Genomic DNA, 22,998 nt, shown 5'->3' on the forward strand with positions numbered 1-22,998 from the left:
TTGTACCATTTGGGCCAACTTCTAATCCAGCTCCTAAAACTGTATTTAACCTACCGAACCATCACTGTGAACCATTAAATCTCAAACTTATGCTTGACAAAGCAAAACATAATTTGAGCATCTGTTGTATACTTACAAAATGCTATATCTGTGGATCATAGAATAGTACATCATAGGAGGAGGCTAGACGGCCGCTGGAGTCTGCACTGGTTTTTTCAAAGAGCAATCCAGTTAGTCCTATTCCCCTGCTCTTTCTCCATATCCCTGCAATTATTTTTGTCCAAATATTTATCCAGTTCCCTTTTGAAGGCTACTATTGAGTCTTCATCCACCACAATGTGAGGCAGTGCATTCTAAATCCTTATCACTCATTGCGTAAAAGTTTTTCCTCATGTGGCCTTTTTTTTGGCAATCACAAATCTGTGCCTTCCAGTTATTGACCCTTGACCCATTGGAAACTCTTCACGCTATTTAAACCCTTTATGATTTTAATCACTCCTATCAAATTTCTCCTCAACCTTTTCTACCCTAAAGATGATAGACTAGAGAAACTGGGCTTATCATTTTAACTCCAATTCCTCATCCCTAGAACTGTTTTGCTAAATCTCTTCTGTATCCTATTCAAAGGCTTATGTCCTTCCTAAAATGTGGTGCCCAAAATTGGACACAATACTCCAGCTGGGGCTGAACTAGTGTTTTTTATATAGGTTCAGCTGAACTTTCTGGCTTTTTATTTATAAAGCCCAGGATTCTATAAGCTTTATTAACTGCTTTGTTAACCTGTCCTGCCATCTTCAAAGATTTGTGCACAAGCAACCCCAAGTCTCTGTTCTTGAACCCCCGTTAAAATTGTACGATTTAGTATGTATGGTCTTTCCTGGTTCTTCCTACCAAAATATACCACCTCACACTTTTCTGCGTTAAATTTAATGTGCCACGTGTCTGCTCATTCCATCAACCTGTCTTATAAGAAATAGGAGCCGGAGTAGGCCATTTTGACCCCTCAAGCTGCTCTGCCATTCAATAAGATCATGTTCAATCTGATTGTGGCCTTAATTCCAGTTTCCTGCCTGTAACCCATGATCCTTTACTCCTTTGTAGATCAAAAATCTGTCTAGCTCAGTACAAATAAAAAAACTCTCCTAAACTCCAATGAATATAGGCCCAACCTGCTCAGTCTTTCCTCGTAAAGTCAACCTAGTGAACTTTCTCTGAACAGCTGCCAATGCTAGTATATCCCCCTTAAATAAGGAAACCAAAACTAAACAGTACTCTAGGTGTGGTCTCACCAGCACCCAGTACAGTTGTAGTAAGGTTTCCCTACTTTTATACTCCATCCCCCTTGCAATAAAGGCCAACATTCCATTTGTCTTCCTAATTACTTGCTGTACCTGCATGCTATCTTTTTGTGATTCATGTACAAGGACACCCAGATCCCTCTACCACAGCATTCTGCAGTCTCTCTCTATTTAAATATTCTATTTTTTGTTCTTCCCGCCAAAGTGGACAACCTCTTTTTTTTTTTTATTCATTCATGGGACATGGGTGTTGCTGGCTAGGCCAGCATTTATTGCGCATCCCTAATTGCCCTTGAAAAGGTGGTGGTGAGCTGCCTTGTTGAACTGCTGCAGTCCAAGGCTAGGTACACCCACAGTTCTATTAGGAAGGGAGTTCCAGGATCTTGACCCAGCGACAGTGAAGGAATGGCAATATAGTTCAAAGTCAGGATGGTGTGTGGTTTGGAGGGGAACTTGCAGGTGGTGGTCCCATGCATTTGCTGCCCTTGTCCTTCTAGGTGGTAGAGGGTTTGGAAGGTGCTGTCTAAGGAGCCTTGGTGCGTTGCTGCAGTGCATGTTGTAGATGGTACACACTGCTGCTACTCTGCGTTGGTGGTGGAGGGAGTGAATGTTTGGGGATGGGCTGCCGATCAAGCAGACTGCTTTGTCCTGGATGGTGCTGAGCTTCTTGAGTGTTTTTGGAACTGCACCCGTCCAGGCAAGTGGAGAGTATTCCATCACACTCCTGCCTTGTGGATGGTGGACAGGCATTGGGGAGTCAGAAGGTGAGATACTCGCTGCAGGATTCCTACCCTCTGACCTGCTCTTGTAGCCACGGTATTTATATGGCTACTCCAGTTCAGTTTCTGGTCAATGATAACCCCTAGGATGTTGATAGTGGGGATTCAGCAATGGTAATGCCATTGAATGTCAAGGGGAGATGGTTAGATTCTTGTTGGAGATGGTCATCGCCTGGCACGTGTGGCATGAATGTTACTTGCAACTTATCAGCCCAAGCCTGGATATTGTCCAGATCTTGCTGCATTTGGCCGGGTTGTCCTGCTTTTTGTGTCCAGCACATACTTGAACAATTTTCCACATTGCTGGGTAGATGCCAGTGTTGTAGCTGTACTGGAACAGCTTGGTTAGGGGCACGACAAGTTCTGGAGCACAGATCTTCAGTCCTATTGCTGGAATATTGTCAGGGCCCATAGCCTTTGCAGTATCCAGTGCCTTCAGTCGTTTCTTGATATCACGCAGAGTGAATCGAATTGGCTGAATTCTGGCATCTGTAATGCTGGGGACTGCAGGAGGAGGCCGAGATGGATCATCGACTCGGCACTTCTGGCTGAAGGTTGTTGCAAATGCTTCAGCCTTCTCTTTTGTACTGATGTGCTGGGCTCCCCCATCATTGAGGATGGGGATATTTGTGGAGCCACCTCCTCCAGTTAGTTGTTAAATTGTTCACCACCATTCATGGTTGAATGTGGCAGGACTTCAGAGCTTAGATCTGATCTGTTGGTTATGGGATCGCTTAGCTCTGTCTATCGCATGTTGCTTATGCAATTTGGCATGCAAGTAGTCATGTGTTGTCGCTTCACCAGGTTGACAGCTCATTATGAGATATGCCTGGTGCTGCTCCTGGCATGCCCGTCTGCACTGTTCATTGAACTGGTGTTGGTCTCCCGGCTTGACGATAATGGTAGAGTGGGGGATATGCTGTGCTATGAGGTTACAGATTGTGGCTGAGTACAATTCTGCTGCTGCTGATGGCCCACAGTGCCTCATGGATGCCCAGTTTTGCACTGCTAGATCAGTTCGAAATTAATCCCATTTAGCACGACACGATGGAGGGTATCCTCAATGTGAAGGCAGGACTTTGTCTCCACAAGGACTGTGTGGTGGTGACTTCTACTAATACTGTCATGGACTAATGCATCTACAGCAGGCAGATTGGTGAGGACGAGGTCAAATATGTTTTTCCCTCTTGTTGGTTCCGTCACCACCTGCCGCGTACCCAGTCTAGCAGCTATGTCCATTACGGTTCAGTCAGTAGTGGTGTTACTGAGCCACTCTTGGTTATGGACATTGAAGTCCCCCACCCAGAATACATTCCATGTCCTTGCTACTCTCTGTGCTTCCTCCAAGTGGTGGTCAACATGGAGGAGTACTGATTCATCAGTTGAGGGAGAGCGGTAGGTTGTAATCGGCAGGAGGTTTCCTTGTCCATGTTTGATCTGATGCCATGTGACTTCATGGGGTCCGGAGTCAATGTTGAGGACTCCCAGGGTGACTCCCAGGGCAACTCCCTCCCAACTGTATACCACTGTGCCGCTGCCTGTGCTGCGTCTGTCCTGCCAGTGGGCCAGGATGTCCCCAAATTATACTCCAACTACCAATTTTTTGCTCACTCACTTAATGTATCTATATCCCTTTGCAGACTCTTTGGCCGGAATTTTACTTGTGTCGGATGGGAGCCGGCCACCAAACGCAAAGTCAGTGAGGATCTCGCCTCCGATTAGCCTGGGGATCCAGACCGCATTTTACAGTCCCCAGGCCCTTAATTGGTCTGAGGCGGGACATCAACCTCATTGAGGCAGGAAGTCCTGCCCAATAGAGCTGCCAGCTAATCAGCGGGCTGGCAGCTCTTAGTCTCAGTAGTGCCACTGGGAGCGGTGGCCACTGCTGGGACTGCAACCCAGCTTCAACAAGAAGAGGAAGGACAGCCTTGGGAAAAGGTGCGTTTTTGGGGCCTTGCCAGGAGTGATCGGTCGGGCCCTGGCAAGGCAAAAGGGTGGTTGATGGGGGAGGGGGGGTTGTTGATTGGGGCATCAGGATGCCTGACCCGAAACGTTAACTCTGCTTCTCTTTCCACAGATGCTGCCAGACCTGCTGAGTGGTTCCAGCATTTCTTGTTTTTATTTCAGATTTCCAGCATCCGCAGTATTTTGCCTCTATTCATGCATATCCATATTATCTTCAACACCATGAGCTCTTGTGCAGTGACCTTTTATGTGGCACCTTTTTGAATGCCTTTTGGAAATCCAACTACACTACATCTACAGGTTCCCCTTTATCCACCCTGCTTGATATGTCCTCAAAGAACTCTAATTTGTCAAACAGGATTTTCCTTTTACAAATCCATGTTGACTCTGCTTGATTGTATTACGATTTTCCAAATGTCCTGCTACTATTTCCTTAATGGATTCCAGAAATTTGCCAATGTCAGATGTTAGGCCAATTGGCCTATAGTTTCCTGCTTTCTGTCTCCCTTTATTTTTTGATTAGAGGTATTACATTTGCAGTTTTCCAATCTGCTGGGACCTTTTCAGAATATGGGAAACTTTGGAAGATTACAATCAATTCTTCTATTATTTCTGCAACCACTTCTTTTAAGACCCTAAGATGCAGGCTATTAGATTCAGGGGACTCGGCAGCCTTCAGTCCCATTAGTTTTCCTAGTACTTCTTCTCTAGTGATGGTGATTGTTTTAAGTCCCTCCCTTTTGCCCTTGATTTTCTACTATTCTTGGGATATTTTGTGTCTTCCATGAAGACATACAAAATATGTGTTCAAAGCCTCTGCCATTTCCTTCTTTCCCATTATTAACTCTCCAGAATCATTCTCTAAGAGACCAACATTTACTTTAGCTACTCTCTTCCTTTTTATATGTTTGTAGAAGCTCTTACTATCTGTTTTTATATTTTTTGCTAGTTTACTCTCATATTCTAATTTCTCCTTCTTTGCTTTTTAAGTCATCCTTTGCTGGTTTCTAAAATTTTCTCAATCTTTCGGCTTACCACTATTCTTTGCAGCATTGTACGATTTTTCTTTCAATTTCAGTTAGACATGGATGGTGCATCCTTTTCGTAGAGTCTTTCTCACTGGTATATATCTTTGTTGAGAGTTATGAAATATTTCCTTGAATGTCTGCCACTACTTATCTACTGTCTTGCCTTTTAACCTATTTTCCCAGTCCACTGTAGCCAACTGTTCTTCATACCTTTGTAATTGCTTTTAAGTTTAAGAAACTAGTTTCAGGATGTCTTATGTTCTCTTGAAATCTATCATTTTCTTTCTCATTGTTTACTACACTTCCAAGTTTTGTGTTATCTGCATTTTGAAATTGTGCCATGTGCCCCCAAATCACTAATGTATATAAAAATCAGTCACAGTCCTAGTTCTGAACCTTGATGATTGCCACTGTATACCTCCCTTCAGTCTGTAAACAGCATGTCAACGGTCGATCTCTCTGTGTGGCTTTCGTGCAGAGAGATCGACCGTTGACATGCTGTTCTCCCTTCGTCAGATACAGGAGAAATGCCATGAACAACAGATGCCCCACTACATTGCTTTCATTGATCTCACCAAAGCCTTTGACCTCATCAGCAGACGTGGTCTCTTCAGACTACTAGAAAAGATTGGATGCCCACCAAAGCTACTAAGTATCATCACCTCATTCCATGACAATATGAAAGGCACAAATCAACATGGTGCTCCTCATCAGACCCCTTTCCTATCCTGAGTGGTGTGAAACAGGGCTGTGTTCTTGCACCCATACTTTTTGGGATTTTCTTCTCCCTACTGCTTTCACATGTGTTCAAGTCCTCAGAAGAAGGAATTTTCCTCCACACAAGATCAGGGGGCAGGTTGTTCAACCTTGACCGTCTAAGAGCGAAGTCCAAAGTACGGAAAGTCCTCATCAGGGAACTCCTCTTTGCTGACGATGCTGCTTTAACATCTCACACTGAAGAGTGCCTGCAGAGTCTCATCGACAGGTTTGCGGCTGCCTGCAATGAATTTGGCCTAACCATCAGCCTCAAGAAAACGAACATCATGGGGCAGGACGTCAGAAATGCTCCATCCATCAATATTGGCGACCACGCTCTGGAAGCGGTTCAAGAGTTCACCTACCTAGGCTCAACTATCACCAGTAACCTGTCTCTAGATGCAGAAATCAACAAGCGCATGGGAAAGGCTTCCACTGCTATGTCCAGACTGGCCAAGAGAGTGTGGGAAAATGGCGCACTGACACGGAGTGTATCAAGCCTGTGTCCTCAGTACCTTGCTCTATGGCAGCGAGGCCTGGACAACGTATGTCAGCCAAGAGCGACATCTCAATTCATTCCATCTTCACTGCCTCCGGAGAATACTTGGCATCAGGTGGCAGGACCGTATCTCCAACACAGAAGTCCTCGAGGCGGCCAACATCCCCAGCTTATACACACTACTGAGTCAGCGGCGCTTGAGATGGCTTGGCCATGTGAGCCGCATGGAAGATGGCAGGATTCCCAAAGCCACATTGTACAGCGAGCTCGCCACTGGTATCAGACCCATCAGCCGTCCATGTCTCCGCTTTAAAGACGTCTGCAAACGCAACATGAAATCCTGTGACATTGATCACAAGTCGTGGGAGTCAGTTACCAGCGTTCGCCAGAGCTGGCGGACAGCCATAAAGGCGGGGCTAAAGTGTGGCGAGTCGAAGAGACTTAGCAGTTGGCAGGAAAAAAGACAGAGGCGCAAGGGAAGAGCCAACTGTGTAATAGCCCCGACAATCACATTTTTCTGCAGCACCTGTGGAAGAGCCTGCCACTCTAGGCGCTGCTCCACACACCACTGACCACCTCCAGGTGCTTACCCATTGTCTCTCGAGATAAGGAGGCCAAAAGGAAAAGGAGTCTGTAAAACAACCATTCGCTACTCCTCTCTTTTCTATCCTTTAGCCAATTTTGTGTCCATGTTGCTACTGCCCCTTTTATCCCATGGGCTTCAGTTTTGCTAACCAGCCTAATATGTGGTACTTTATCTAATACCTTTTGAATGTCCTTATACACAATATCAACTGCACTGCCCTCATCCACCCTCTCCGTTAGCTTATCAAAAAATTCAATCAAGTTAGTCAAGCACGATTTGCCCTTAACAAATCCCTGCTGGCTTTCCTTTACGAGTTTGTGCTTTTTCTACGACAGATAATTTTCTCCAGGATTATTGTTTCTAAAAGCTTCCCCGCTCCCCCCACCCCACTCCAAATTGACTGGCATGTAATTGCCAAGTTCATCCTTCTCTTTTTTGAACAAGGGTGTAAGATTTGCAGTCCTCCAGTCCTTTGTCACCATCCTTGTATCTAAGGAGCATTGGCAGATAATGGCCAGCACCTCGCAATTTCTACCCTTACTTTACTAAGCTTCCTGTCTGGCGTGGGTGACTTATCCACTTTAAGTACCAATATCTCTTTATTTTTATTTCATCCAGTATCGCAGGAACCTCATTGTTTACCTTAACTTTGTCAAAGTCCTCTTCCTGGGAAACATTGATGTGAACTCATTTAGTCTTCTGCCTCCATCAATAGTTTTCTATAGAAGACCTTTTGTTCAAGGGCAGTATAAGTAGGCAAACCGTACTTTCTTCCTGAAATTTTTTTTATAGGACTCTTACTTTCAGTGTGGATCAGAATATCTTCAGGCTAGGTTAGATTAAAATGCAGATCCCATAGATAAAAGGCAGTGTGTGTGGACCTACTGTCACCTACTCCCTTTAAATATATTTCATGAGTCACATTTTTCCTCAAATTTTTCTCTCCATATCTCCTGAACATACTGTCTGTTACTAGGGTGTTGCTTTACAAGCACTTGGAGCAGTCTGGTACCACCAATCTTAATAAACCCTCTTTAAATATTATTAATCATTTGCAGTGATGGGATAAAAGAATTAGTAGATTTGGGAGTTCATCCGTGATGTGTGGCATTTCTGAAATCATGTTGTGATGTTTCCGAAGGACATGAGGAAATTGTTTGTAATAATGCAATTAACAAAATTCAAAATAAACCTGAAGTGCATTTAACAAATTATTTAAGCCTTATTGAAGCACCTCCATTGCAAAATTGGTTTTGCTCAGAATTGCCAAATCTTTTAGAATCGTAGGATCTTACAGTACAGAAGGAGACTATTTGGCTGTTGTGCTTGTGTCGGCTCTTTGGAAAGAACTGTCAAACTTAATCCCAGGTCCTAACTTTTCCTAATAACCCTGCAAATCAGTCCTCCTCAAGTACATTGCCTTTTGAAAGTTCTTATGGAATTTGCTTCCACCACCTTTTCAAATAATGTATTCCAGATCTTAACATCCCTCTGTGAGAGAAAAAAAATTCTCATCGGCTCTAAGGAGAACAATCCTGTAATGTCTTATGGTATACTTCAAACAAACATCTCAGTAATTTTAACTTTACATTTTCCACCAAATTTTACAAAAAAAACCTTATTTCAAAAGATAGTATACAAGGAGCCATCCATGTTTCTATAAAGACCCACAACTGACAATGATATATAATTGACCAATTAACCTGTTTTGTTGGAGTTAGTTGTGTAATAAATGTTGGCTAGACCACATGGCGGCACCTCTTCAGACCCCTTTCCTATCCTGAGTGGCGTGAAACAGGGCTGTGTTCTCGCACCCACACTTTTTGGGATTTTCTTCTTCCTGCTGCTCTCACATGCGTTCAAGTCTTCTGAAGAAGGAATTTTCCTCCACACAAAATCAGGGGGCAGGTTGTTCAACCTTGCCCGTCTAAGAGCGAAGTCCAAAGTACGGAAAGTCCTCATCAGGAAACTCCTCTTTGCTGACGATGCTGCTTTAACATCTCACACTGAAGAGTGCCTGCAGAGTCTCATCGACAGGTTTGCGGCTGCCTGCAATGAATTTGGCCTAACCAACAGCCTCAAGAAAACGAACATCATGGGGCAGGACATCAGAAATGCTCCATCCATCAATATTGGCGACCACGCTCTGGAAGTGGTTCAAGAGTTCACCTACCTAGGCTCAACTATCACCAGTAACCTATCTCTCGATGCAGAAATCAACAAGCGCATGGGAAAGGCTTCCACTGCTATGTCCAGACTGGCCAAGAGAGTGTGGGAAAATGGCGCACTGACACGTAACACAAAAGTCCGAGTGTATCAAGCCTGTGTCCTCAGTACCTTGCTCTATGGCAGCGAGGCCTGGACAACGTATGTCAGTCCAGAGCGACGTCTCAATTCATTCCATCTTCGCTGCCTCCGGAAAATACTTGGCATCAGGTGGCAGGACTGTATCTCCAACACAGAAGTCCTCGAGGCGACCAACATCCCCAGCTTATACACACTACTGAGTCAGCGGCGCTTGAGATGGCTTGGCCATGTGAGCCGCATGGAAAATGGCAGGATCCCCAAAGACACATTGTATAGCGAGCTCGCCACTGGTATCAGACCCACCGGCCGTCCATGTCTCCGCTTTAAAGACGTCTGCAAACACGACATGAAGTCCTGTGACATTGATCACAAGTCTTGGGAGTCAGTTGCCAGCGTTCGCCAGAGCTGGCGGGCAGCCATAAAGGCAGGGCTAAAGTGTGGCCAGTCGAAGAGACTTAGCAGTTGGCAGGAAAAAAGACAAAAGCGCAAGGGGAGAGCCAACTGTGTAACAGCCCCGACAATCAAATTTTTCTGCGGCACCTGTGGAAGAGCCTGTCACTCTAGAATTGGCCTTTATAGCCACTCCAGGCGCTGCTCCACACACCACTGACCACCTCCAGGCGCTTACCCATTGTCTCTCGAGATAAGGAGGCCAAAGAAGAAGAAATGTTGGCTAGACCACTCAGGAGCACTCCTGCATTTGAATAGTTTCCTTGGGATCTTTGACATCCAATTGAGCAGGCAATCAGGGCCTCAGTTTAACCTCTCCAAAAGATGCATTTTGGAAAATGTAGCACTGCCTCAGTATGGCATTGAAGTGTTAGCCAAGCTAATGTCCACAAATTTGCTATCAGTGGCAAAGCAGTGGTGCTTATCATTGACTTCCAAGAATGCTGCCCATAAAGATCTGACAATCTCTGGCGTGCATTTCACCTGTCCCAATGTTAATTTGAATATGGTATCAAGTCAAGGGGATCTCCAGGTGTCTAGCCATAGTGATGTCATCAAGCAGGGAAAACAGCCAATCACATTAAAGAATTCTCAGATAGCAAACCAGGAAGTAAAATAAACTTTTTATAAATTTTGCTGAGTGAAATGAAGATTGGGACATACACAATTAGAAGCTGAAATATCAAACTTTAAAAATATATATATATTTTTACTATATTACAAAACTATGGAATTTTTGAGTGGAAATGTTTGATGGACAAATATAAAATTAGTTCTCAGGGCCAGAGAGGTTCTTCAGCAGTAGTTATGACTTGGTATGCTGTTAAAAAGTAATTATGCCTCATTAACAAGGCACAACTTTACTAGGTTTTTTAAAAACAGTGATATAACAGCACAAAAGTGGATGTTCTTATTAGTTTAGTGATTTCTAATTGGTTTCCATCTGTGGAGACTTCAAAAGTGCACCCTACGGGGAAAGTATAGAATCACTGACAGCAATTTCTGGATTTCTGTGTTTAACTGCGCACCTGTGGACTCCGGAGGTTGCTGTCAGTTTTAAAGGAAAGTTTCACCTTCATTACTAGTTGGCGGTTGTGTACGTCCTGGAGTGGGATTTATGTCTTTTGACCAAGGTAGCATGTTCAGGTACTTTATCATGTATGATGAGACTTGCTTTCATGTGAGAACAGCTGAAATGGAAACAGTACCCAGAGCTTGAATATGGATTTGCATACATAAGTTACTGTATTCCAAAAATAATCATTGTGTGACGTGCTTTGAGGTGTTCGACAATGTGATAAAGCAGTATATAAATGCTATTTAGTTTTGACCTAAATAAATTAAAGATCTCGTTTTAATTTTAACCTAACTTGATTACGAATCAGTGGCTTTTTAATTACCATGGTGAGAACTTTGTGTAAGATGCAAAATTTGCACCTTGCCAATCATAAATGTCAATATTTAACGCAAGTAAAAAAGAAATAAGCAATATTGACCTCACACTTTTGCAGACTTGAAGGACTACCCTCCTAACTGGAGAAGGATGCTTGTATCTGTATGCATCATACTATCTCTAATTAACTTACACACAATTTGTGTTTTAATTAACCACTGATAATTAACATTGGAAAATTATTCACTTTAGTCATTATGTTGGTTGGTTAAATTTCCTAATTTAAATTATATAATCTTTTTCTCTATCGATGCTGTGCTTTTAGGAGGTATCCCGTGTATCTAGTGTCAAATAATCAAATTTTAGCTCATACTACAGTGAAAGGACAATCCAACCTCATGAAAATAATTGGAAGTTAAGCCATTAAAATACACTCTTTATGCAAAAGTAGAAAACATTTTATTTATTTACAATCAACTCAATTTTAAGGTGTTTGGAAAAATCTTTACATCTGATACTATGACGAAAGCCTTTTGTGATGCTTCTCCTTCTCCAAACAACAATGATTTACCAAATACATTTTCATGAAGACAATATTATTACAATACAATTGACTGCAATGATTTATTAAAATTCGCTCCAATTGACTAGGTGGGAAGTAATCAAACACTGGACATTTTACTTTAGTCAAATTTTTTTTGATTGTTTTGTGTCTCTTTCATTGATCATTGCCACTTTAGTAAGGATGAACAGAAGTGAATAAGTGGGTGCATTTGGCCAAAGAATTTAAACAACAATGAGATAATCCATCGATCTATGTCGTGAGCCTGGAATGAGACATACAATCAATTCGTCACAATACATGCGATCCAATGAGCGACGTCGAAATCATGAGATCACTGTTCCACCAGTGCCCATGGTAACTAGTTCGTTGTTACCTGTATCCTAGCAACAGCCATGAACCGCCACGTGAGCTGAGGCCTTGTTCAGAGAGACTGTTTTTTAAAGTACAGAACCCGGCGGGTAAGTGATGATTATTCTAAAGCGGGAAGGTATTGGTAATATTGTCGAATTGAATCATTCCCTGTGTCACTGACCTGCCAGTCGAGACGTGCAGGGGGCCTGGGACAGGCCGAAAGAGGGCCTCTCCTACTCCGCTCAGGAGAAGGCCCCTTTCAATCTTTCAAAACGGGAAATCAAGCCTAATCTTGGGAAATATGTGCAGTTTACCGTTTCGGTAAAATTCTATTTTGTTCTTTTCTATATTTATATTTTCTAAATAAAACACATGAGACAAATTAAAGTGCCCCTTTTTAGAGGAGTGCAACTAATAAATTAAACTGAGGCAAAGGAAGTATAAAATTAAATAATATTATTTTGCCGTAGTGTTGTTTATTGGTAGTCTGATGGCGGGAGCACGGGTGTGGTGTTTGTGGTGTTTTGTAGTATCATTCCAAGCTGAGGAATATAATTCGTGAGATCCAGGGAAATGGCATTACATGGACTTGCGTAGAATGTACATGCCAGTGTTTATGCGCCATACGAGCCTACCCCCAATCCTCTTCATCTAACCCTGTCAACATAGCCGTCTATTGCTTTCACCCGAACGTGCTCATCTAGCTTCTACTCCGATGCAGTTCTATTGAAAAGACAAAAATATAACAGTGTGAAATATTTCCCCATTTGCGTGTGATGTGAAATGCTGGAGCTGTGTGCAGTACACACTGCTTTTGTTTATCATTTTGTACAATGCACATCTGCAAAGATCCATCCTCATCCACGCCTTTGTTATCTCGACTCCACTATTCTGCTGGCTGGTCTCCCACCTTTCACCCGCCATTAACTTGAGCTCACCCAGAACTATGCTGCCTGTGTTCTAACCTCTCTTTCATCCTTTAAGATACTCCTTAAAACCTACTTCTTGGATGAAACATTTGTTCAACTGCCCTTATGTAGCTTAGTGTCAAATTTTGTTTGATAATGCTCTTATGAAATGTCTTGGGCACTTTCTTATGTTAAAGGTGCTATATAAATACAAGTTGTTCTCCTAAAAAAATTTGTTTGCCAGACTTGACTACTCCAGTGTACTCCTGGTCAGCCTCCCATCTTTCATCCTCAATGAACTTGAGCTCATCTAAAACTCTGCTACATATACCCTTGCATCACACCCTGTGCTTGTTGGCCTACGTTGGCTCCCGGTCCAGCAATGCCTCAATTTTAAAGTTCTTCTCCTCATGTTAAAATCTATCCATTCCCCACCCCTTCTTATATGAACTCTATTTCTTGCTGTCTCAACTATTTATTCTTCCCTTGTCTTGACTCTTCCCACCTACATTTGTGACTCTTCTGATGCCCTCTATCACTTTAACAGTTTCCAATTTCCTGGCCCTAACCATCTCCTCTTCACCATGGATGTCCAATCTCTCTACACTTCCATCCTTCACCAGGATGGTCTTGGGTCTCTTCGCTTCTCCCTTGAATGGAGGCCCAACCAGTCTCCATTCACCACCACCCTCCTTCACTTGGCTGAACTTGTTTTCACATTGAACAGCTTCTCCTTTAACGAAACTCACTTCCTCCAAATAAAAGATGTTGGTATGGGTACTGCATCAGTTCTATCTATGTCTGCCTTTTTGTGGGATATGTGGAACCTTCCTTGTTCCAGTCCTACTTGGGCCCGCTCCTTCAGCTCTTTTTCTGAGACATTGATGACTATATCGGTGCTATTTCCTGGTCTCGCCCTGAACTGGAAAACATCATCAAGTTTGTTTCCCATCTCCACCTTTCTCTCTCTTTCACATGGTCCGTCTTTGACACTTCCCTTCCTCGAACTTTTCTGTCTCCATTTCTAGGGGAAGACTATCAACAAATATTCATTATAAGCCCACTGACTCCCACAGCTACCTGGACTCAACTTTCCAACACCCTGCTTCCTGTAAGAACTCCATTCCATTCTCCCAGTTTCTCCATCGCCGTCTGTTCTGATGATGCAACCTTCCATACCAGCGCTTCTGATATGTCTTCCTTTTTCCTCAATCGAGGACTCCAGCTCCCCCAACCGTGGTTGACAGAGCCCTCGAACATGCCCGTCTCATTTCCTGCACCCCTGCTTTCACCCCTTCGCCTCCCTCCCAGAGCCGCGATAGGGTCCCCTTTGTCCACATCTTCAACCACACCAGCCTTCATTTTCAACGGATCCTCCTCCGCTATTTCCGTCACCGCCAGCATGATGCCACATCTTCCCCTCTCCTTTCAGCACTCTGAAGGGACCATTCCCTTCGTGACACCCTGGTCCACTCCTCAATCACACCCAACACCCTGTCGCCTTCCCAAGGCACCTTTCCATGCAAGCGCAGAAGATGCAACACCTGCCCTTTTACCTTCTCTCTCCTCACTGTCCAAGACCCCAAACACTCCAGCAGTCCTGCTCAGTGAAACAGCAATTTATGTGTACTTTTTAATTTACATACTATATTCACTATTCACAATGCAGTCTGCTGTACATTGGGGAGACCAAGCACAGATTGGGTGATCGCTTTGCTGAATACCTCCGTTTTGTCTACAAGCTTGACCCTGAGCTTCTGGTTGTCTGTCATTTTAGTTCTGTACCTTGCTCTTGTGATGACCTCTCTTTCCTGGCCTGCTGCAGTGTTCCAGTAAAGCTCAATGTAAGCTTGAGGAACAGCACCTCATCTTTCGATTAGGCACTTTGCTGCCTTCTGGACACAACATTGAGTTTGACAATTTCAGATGGTAATCTCCACCCCCATTTTGTTTCCCTTTCTTTGCATGTTTCAGTCTTACTCTTGTTTATCTCTTCTTTTTGTTTTTGAACAGCAGCTGTTCATCATCCTGCCATTCACACCTCCCCAGCACATTTTTGTTTCTTTACTTGTCCCATTGCCACTCCCTTTGGCCCTACACCACAAGCTCTTTTGTCATTTAATCTCTCCGCTCTTCCGCCCTATCACAGACCTTCCCTTTTGTTCCTGTTCCTCTTCCACCCTCCACCATTTCACCTGCTTAAAAGTTATTACATTTCTAACTTTTCTCCGTTCTGATGGAAAGTTATTGACCTGAAATGTTAATCCTGTTTCTCTCTCCACAGATGCTGACTGAGCTACTGAGTATTTCTGGCATTTTCTAGTTTCACTTTCGAAAGTGCGAGCACTGCACGTTCTCTGAATTCGGTACTGTAAGCAATGTGAGTGTTTCTAACCTGAGATTGTGAGCCCTGTCTCTTCTCTGAAATCAGTAGTGTTCATACTGTGGGTTTTGGAGCCTGCCCAACAATGACTGGATCGAATTACATATTGCAGAGACCTTGAATTACTCTACAGCAGGCAGGATCAAATTATACAGTCCAGACCAACTGTTTGGTCCCCTTGGAGGGCAAGACATCAGCAGTCTAGTCCAACTCACTTGCCGTACAAACATTACCTGTTTGTTATTAGTGATGCATAAAGCCTTTGACAACAATCTGTGGCAAAAACTGATGGGAATTTTAATATTGAAGAAAGTATGGAGTTAGGTGTGGGTGAGGGTTAGGTTTGGTGAAAATGACAGGGTGCCCGGAACCTGGCTCTAACACACAGACTTCTGGGTTTAACTAAGGCATGTTTGGCTGCATTTCCTAAACTCTTCCGGAGACACGGGCTGTGGTTTGAATATAGAAATAAGTGTATTCCAACAATGTTTTAATTGGCATTCAAATTTAACAGCACATGCACAGGTTTTCTGGGCTTCCTGAAACTCACCATTGAAAGGCAAAAGTAAAACACTGCAGATGTGGAAATCTGAAGTAAAAATATAAAATCTGGAAATACTCAGGTCTGGCAGCATTGTTTTGAGAGAAAAGCAGAGTTAAAGTTTCAGGTCAATGATCTTGCATCAGAACCAAAAGAAGTTAGAGATGTAACAGGTTTTAAGCAAGTACAGAAGCAAGGAAAGTTGTGAAACAAAAACAAGAAATGCTGGAATCACTCAGCAGGTCTGGCAGCATCTGTGGAAAGAGAAGCAGAGTTAACGTTTCGGGTCAGTGACCCTTCTTCGGAACTGACAAATATTAGAAAAGTCACAGATTATAAACAAGTGAGGTGGGGGTTGGGCAAGAGATAACAAAGGAGAAGGTGCAGATTGGACCAGGCCACATAGCTGACCAAAAGATCACGGAGAAAAGGCAAACAATATGTTAATGGTGTGTTGAAAGACAAAGCATTAGTACAGATTCGGTGTGAATATACTGAATATTGAACAGCAGCAAGTGCAAACCTGAAGAAAAACAACCTGAAAAAAACAGTGGTTAAGCAAACTGAACAAACTAAGATGAAATGAAATAAATGCAAAAAAAGATTGTAAAAAATGTAAAAAGGAATGTAAAAAAAAAAGGGAAGAAAAAATAACTAAAAATGAAAGTAAAATGGGGGGCTGTCATGCTCTGAAATTATTGAACTCAATGTTCAGTCCGGCAGGCTGTAGTGTGCCTAATCGGTAGATGAGATGCTGTTCCTCGAGCTTGCGTTGATGTTCACTAGAACACTGCAGCAATCCCAGGACAGAGATGTGAGCATGAGAGCAGGGGGGAGTGTTGAAATGGCAAGCAACCGGAAGCTCAGGGTCCTGCTTGCGGACTGAGCGGAGATGTTCCGCAAAGCGGTCACCCAGTCTGCGCTTGGTCTCCCCAATGTAGAGGAGACCACACTGTGAGCAGCGAATACAGTATACTACATTGAAAGAAGTACAAGTAAATCGCTGCTTCACCTGAAAGGAGTGTTTGGGGCCTGGGATAGTGAGGAGAGAGGAGGTAAATGGGCAGGTATTACACCTCCTGCGATTGCAGGGGAAGGTGCCCTGGGACGGGGACGAGGTGGTGGGGGTAATGGAGGAGTGGACCAGGGTGTCGCGGAGGGAACGATCCCTTCGGAATGCTGACAGCAGAAGGGAGGGGAAGATGCGACTGGTAGTGGCATCACGCTGGAGGTGGCGAAAATGGCGGAGGATGATCCTTTGGATATGGAGGCTGGTGGGATGAAAAGTGAGGACAAGGGGAACCCTGTCACGGTTCTGGGAGGGAGGGGAAGGGGTGAGGGTAGAGGTGCGGGGAATGGGTCGGACACGGTTGAGGGCCCTGTCAACCACAGTGGGGGGAAATCCTCGGTTGAGGAAAAAGGAGGTCATATCAGAAGCACTGTCATGGAAGGTAGCATCATCAGAGCAGATGCGTCGGAGACGGAGAAACTGGGAGAATGGAATGGAGTCCTTACAGGAGGTAGGGTGTGAAGAAATGTAGTCGAGGTAGCTGTGGGAGTCGGTGGGCTTATAATGGATGTTGGTAGACAACCTATCCCCAGAGATGGAGACAGAGAAGTCGAGGAAGGGAAAGGAAAGTTGTGATACGGGAGGAAAGAACAAAAGCGTAGGTCTGTGATAGGGTGGATAGCAGGAATGATTAAGTGACAAAAAACTGCAAGGCAATTCATGGGGTTCATTTAAAAGTCAGGCACGCAAAGAAAGAAAGACTTGCATTTATATAGCACTTTTCACAACTGTTGGACGACTCAAAGTGCTTTGCAGCCAATAAGGTACTTTTTTTTTGAAGTGTGGTCACTGTTATAATGTAGGAAAGGTTGCAGCTAATTTTGCACAGAGCAACCCCCACAAACAGCAATGTGATAATGACCAGATAATCTGTTTTTGTGATGTTGGTCGAGGGATAAATATTGGCCAGTACAATGGGGACAACTCCCTTACTCTTCTTCAAATCTAGTGTCATGGGATCTTTTACATCCATCTGAGGGGGCAGACAGGGCCTCAGTTTAATGTCTCATCAGAAAGACAGCACCTCTGACAGTGCAGCATTCCCTCACTACTGTGCTGGAGTGTCAGCCTTGATTTTTGTGCTCAGATCCTGGGGTGGGACTTGAATCTGGAACCTTGTGACTCAGAGACAAGAGTGCTACCCACTGAGCTATAGTTGATACCAATTCATTAAATACAATATCAATAAATGCTCAGTGCTCACAGCTGCTTTCTTACCTTCCACTGGGGTAGGATTTGCTGAGAGGATTTGTGTTGAGAGGCTATTTTGTGTACATTGGAAGTATTGAGATGCAAAATCAAGATGGGTGGTGTCATGGCTGCCTTAGATTGGATCTCAAACAATGACCATCAGCAACAGTCTGCTGTGGAGCGACATAGGTGGTCAGCAGAAAGGAGACAACAGATGGGGCAAACTCACTGGAGTGACTATTCATAAACCAGGGTGTACAGGCAGAGGCTCAGTTTGCTTGACCTCTAAGAAGATCAGTGCTTCTAGAGGCTCGGATTGTTGTCAGGTGGGGTGCCAGGCATCTGTAACCTCCTAGCAGAAGACCTGCTCCCAGCTGGACCTGGTGGCTACGCATTACCAGTGTCTGTGAAAGTGACCACTGCTGTCAACCTTTTTGCCACCAGAAACATATCCTGGATCTCACAGTTGACTTCACATATATGCATTAGGCAGCTCACTGATGGATTGTTTCCCAGGGCTGGCAATTATGTCAACTTTGCCTGTGTCACCAGTCAGAATGAACGGGCAATAGACATTGCATGCTGGCTGGCTCGCACAGACGTGGGCATCATCGACTACACGCATGTGGCAATCTGCGTACCTTCAGATCGACCAAGAGGATTCTGCAGAGGATTCCATTCAATTGATATTCAGCTGGTGTGCAACCACAAGAAACGGTTTATGAGGGTATGCGCCAGAATCTTGAAGAGCTGTCATGTTGCTTTCATCCTACATCAAAGCTTCTTGACCACTTTGGACCTTCAAGAAAACTTTAGGAGTGGCTGCTAAGAGACGAAGGAGAGCCTCTTCAAACTTAGCAAATGACACCTGTGAGAAACCCCACCAATGAAACCCAAGAGGGTACTGTGCTTCCCCCTTCCTGACCTAGTTAGGTTTCTGATGTGCTTCCTGCAGTGAATCCAGGAGCATGGCACTACCTCACTGCTGCTAACCTTTTCAACCACCTTGAGCCGTGCCTTCTTTGTTTCAGCAGTAGGTTTCTTTCTCCCATTGCTGGGGAAAAACATCTTTCTCCTACTGTCTGTGCACCCAACTGTGCATCAAGCAATACATCAAGATGAGATGCAGCCCTTGATCATCCTGAATCTATCATGAACCCCATTTTAAAGTGGTGCAGGAACAGAGAGACCTGGGGTTGTATGTACACAAATATTTAAAGGTGACAGGACAAGCTGAGAACGCTGTTTAAAAAGAAAAGCATTATTCATTTAAGAATCGAGTACAAAACCTAGGAAGTTAAGCTAAACCAGTTACAAAATACTGGTTAGAGTATGGTGGCCAATTCTGAGCCAAGTTGGGAAGGATGTCAAGCCCTTAGAGAGGGTTCAGAGGAGATTTACAAGAATGGTACCAGAGAATGAAAGTCTTCAGTTATGTGACAAAACTGGCAGGTTTGATAGAGAAGATGAAAAACTGTTTTCAGTGGCAGAAGGGTCAGTAACCAGAGGCACAAATTTAAGATAATTGGCAAAAAGAAAACCGAGGCGATGTCAAGAAAACAAATTACGCATCAACTTGTTATGATCTGAATTGCACTGCTTGAGAAGGGTGGTGGAAGCAGATTCAATGATAACTTTCAAAAGGGAATTAGATAATTAGTTGAAGGGGAGAAATTTGCAGGGCTATGGAGAAGTAACAGTGGAATGAGACTAATTGTATCGCTCTTTTAAAGAGCTGGTACAGGCACAATGGGACAAATGGCATCCTCTGTCTGTATTATTCTATGGTTCACACTGTCTGTTTCTGTTCCTACATTCCATAATCTCCTAATGGTCCCAGCCTGCAGCACTCCCTCCCAGTAATCCCACACCTGTCCCACTCTAATATTGCTTTATCTTTTTCTCTGAAATGTTTCTCAATGGTACTAGTTTCTCCCCTTGCTAATTTTAATCTATTTTTTTCCTCACCCTCTTGATTTCCCTTGTTCCAAAACTAGCCACAAGGAGAAGCACAAGCCATTTTTACATCTCACTCTTCCTCCCCCTTCTACATCATACTTGCTGGCCTTTAATCAGCTGCACGTAATGACACAGCTGAGGTGGAGATTTATCATTTGAGGAATTGTAGACTAATTCATGAAACATTTTCTTTTATTTAGTGATTAAACATGGCTGAAAGTGAACAGGATCCAACTGAAGATGCACCAGGTGGAGATGTAGAGGTACTGCCTGAAGATCCTCAAGAATTACTTAAGAATGTTGAAGAGCATTTTGATCAGGAGGTAACGATGCAACCAGAAAGTCCAGCTCCAGGTGAAATTCAGTTTTCCTCTGACCCTGAAAATACTACAGAGAAAGACAGTACTTTAGCTCCTGATGACACAGGACAGCTAACTACTGATAATGTGATCATAAATGAAGGCACAGTAAACCAGGCCAGTCAAAGTACTGAACAGCAGAATGCAGTGGTCTTTGATGGTTCAGAGTCAATCAGCACTGCAGGACAATCATCATTTCCATTAGCTGATGGTAAAACTCATTCAGTTGAAGAAAACGTGCATGATGATGGTTTTGGAGAACAATTGAAAGTTGAAGAACAAGTGGATCAGGTGCAGGTAGGAGTTTCAGCTCTGACCCCAACCATTGTCCAGCTTTCGTCTGCCCCTGGAAATTGTCCAGAAATAGACTATGTCTCAACTTCTCAAAACACAGGACAGGTAGCTACTGATAATGACATTACAAGTATTATTTACTTTTTAACTTTGTTTAGATTTTTTTAAAGTGGTAATACTGTACATGTAGTTAGAGTCCACAGAGAGACATGCTGTCAATGACTCATGTTATGCTACTGCACATTTCTGAAGCTGCTGTTATTTTGCCAGGTTGCAGCTTAAAGTTCAAAGTGTATGATCATTTAGAATTTTTTCTAAAATTTGTCATTAATACTTCTATCGTTTTAATTTTTAATGGAAGGTTTCATATTTAAAGTCACTCTAAATCCAGAATGAATATGAAACCATAGGAGTTTACAGCACAGAAGGAGGCCATTCAGCCCACTGTAAAGCGATTAAGGCACTGTTTATAATTGTTCAGAAACATCAGTTTTCATCCCAATGTCCATAAGACATAGTCTGTGTTGACTTAATTTTGCAAAAAAAAAATCAGTAACAGAACTTGAACCAATAATACAAAAGCAAAATACTGCGAATGCAGGAAATCTGAAATCAAAACAGAAAATGCTGGAAACACTCAGCAGGTCGGGCAGAATCTGTGGAGAGAGAAACAGAGTTAACTTCACAGATGCTGCCAGACGTGGAGTGTTTCCAGCATTTTCTGTTTTGATTTCAGAACTTGAACCACATGTGCTATAAGAGCAGCTTTATGTTTAGTGGTCCCTTCATGGTCTTTTATTGATGACCTGGCTCCACTGGAAATGGAAAATACTGATGCAAAATTTTTTTAATATTCTTTCATGGGATAAAGGCGTTGCTAGTAAGGCAGCATTTGTTGCCCATCCCTAATTGCCCTTGACATCTGAGTATCTTGCTAGGCCATTTCAGAGGGCAGTTAAAAGTCAACCACATTGCTGTGGGTCTGCAATTACATGTAGGACAGACCTAGTAGGGACAGAAAATTTCCTTCCTTAAAGAACATTAGTGAACCAGATGGGGTTTTATGACTATCAGTGATAGTGATAGTTTCATGGCACCGTTACTGAGACCAGCTTTCAATTCCTGATTTTTGCAAACTAATTGAATTTAGATTCCACCAGCTGCCATGGTGGGATTTGAACCCTTGTCTCTGGGGCATTAGCCTGGGTCTCTGGATTATTAGTTCAGTGAATTATCACGACACCACCACCTCCCCATAATACGGATGTTTCTTTTCTGGTTGGTCAGAAATATGAAAAGTCATTTTAAAGCTGGTTGTTAAAGCAGCAATTACATTTTTTTGACATCATTTTCACTTTACACCAAATCTCGAATCTTGAGTGTTCGGCCAGGTGGTCGAAGTTTCAGTAGGGGAGCATTTCGGGAACAGTGACCATAATTCCATAAGTTTTAAGGTACTTGTGGATAAGGATAAGAGTAGTCCTCGGGTGAAGGTGCTAAATTGGGGGAAGGCTAATTATAACAATATTAGGCAGGAACTGAAGAATTTAGATTGGGGGCGGCTGTTTGACGGTAAATCAACATCTGACATGTGGGAGTCTTTCAAATGTCAGTTGATTAGAATCCAGGACCAGCATGTGAGGAAGAAGGATAAGTTTGGCAAGTTTCAGGAACCTTGGATAACGCGGGATATTGTGAGCATCGTCAAAAAGAAAAAGGAAGCATTCGTAAGGGCTGGAAGGCTAGGAACAGATGAATCCCTTGAGGAATATAAAGACAGTAGAAAGGAACTTGAGCAAGGAGTCAGGAGGGCTAAAAGGGGTCATGACGTCATTAGCAAACAGGATTAAGGATAATCCCAAGGCTTTTTATACATATATAAAGAGCAAGAGGGTAACTAGGGAAAGGGTTGGCCCGCTCAAGGACAGAGAAGGGAATCTATGTGTGGAGCCAGAGGAAATGGGCGAGGTACTAAATGAGTACTTTGCATCAGTATTCACCAAAGACAAGGATTTGGTGGATGATGAGCCTAGGGAAGGGAGTGTAGATAGTCTCAGTCATCTCATTATCAAAAAGGAGGAGGTGTTGGGTGTCTTGCAAAGCATTAAGGTAGATAAGTCCCCAGGGCCTGATGGGATCGACCCCAGAATACTAAGGGAGGCAAGGGAAGAAATTGCTGGGGCCTTGACAGAAATCTTTGCATCCTCATTGGCTACAGGTGAGGTCCCAGAGGACTGTAGAATAGCCAATGTTGTTCCTTTGTTTAAGAAGGGTAGCAAGGATAATCCAGGAAATTATAGGCCGGTGAGCCTTACAT

At 43.4% G+C, this 22,998-nt stretch overlaps 1 protein-coding gene across 5 annotated transcripts in view; it reads left to right on the top strand.

Moving 5' to 3' along the window:
• The first annotated feature begins 11,997 nt into the window (after window positions 1-11,997).
• The window catches only part of cfap251 (cilia and flagella associated protein 251), a 106,310-nt gene continuing 95,309 nt past the window's right edge, over window positions 11,998-22,998 (top strand). For 3 of the 5 annotated variants that reach the window (XM_068055027.1, XM_068055030.1, XM_068055031.1), the window contains exons 1-3: window positions 12,001-12,084; window positions 15,170-15,265; window positions 20,229-20,786. In XM_068055027.1, the coding sequence (XP_067911128.1) occupies window positions 20,238-20,786 (549 nt within the window). In that variant the 5' untranslated portion in view covers window positions 12,001-12,084; window positions 15,170-15,265; window positions 20,229-20,237. Of the gene's footprint in view, window positions 12,085-15,169; window positions 15,266-20,228; window positions 20,787-22,998 lie in introns of all 5 variants that reach the window. The other 2 variants (XM_068055032.1, XM_068055029.1) reach the window with 2 other exon arrangements.

This window comes from Heterodontus francisci, chromosome 23, assembly GCF_036365525.1.
Source record: "Heterodontus francisci isolate sHetFra1 chromosome 23, sHetFra1.hap1, whole genome shotgun sequence".
Taxonomy (NCBI): Eukaryota; Metazoa; Chordata; class Chondrichthyes; order Heterodontiformes; family Heterodontidae; genus Heterodontus; species Heterodontus francisci.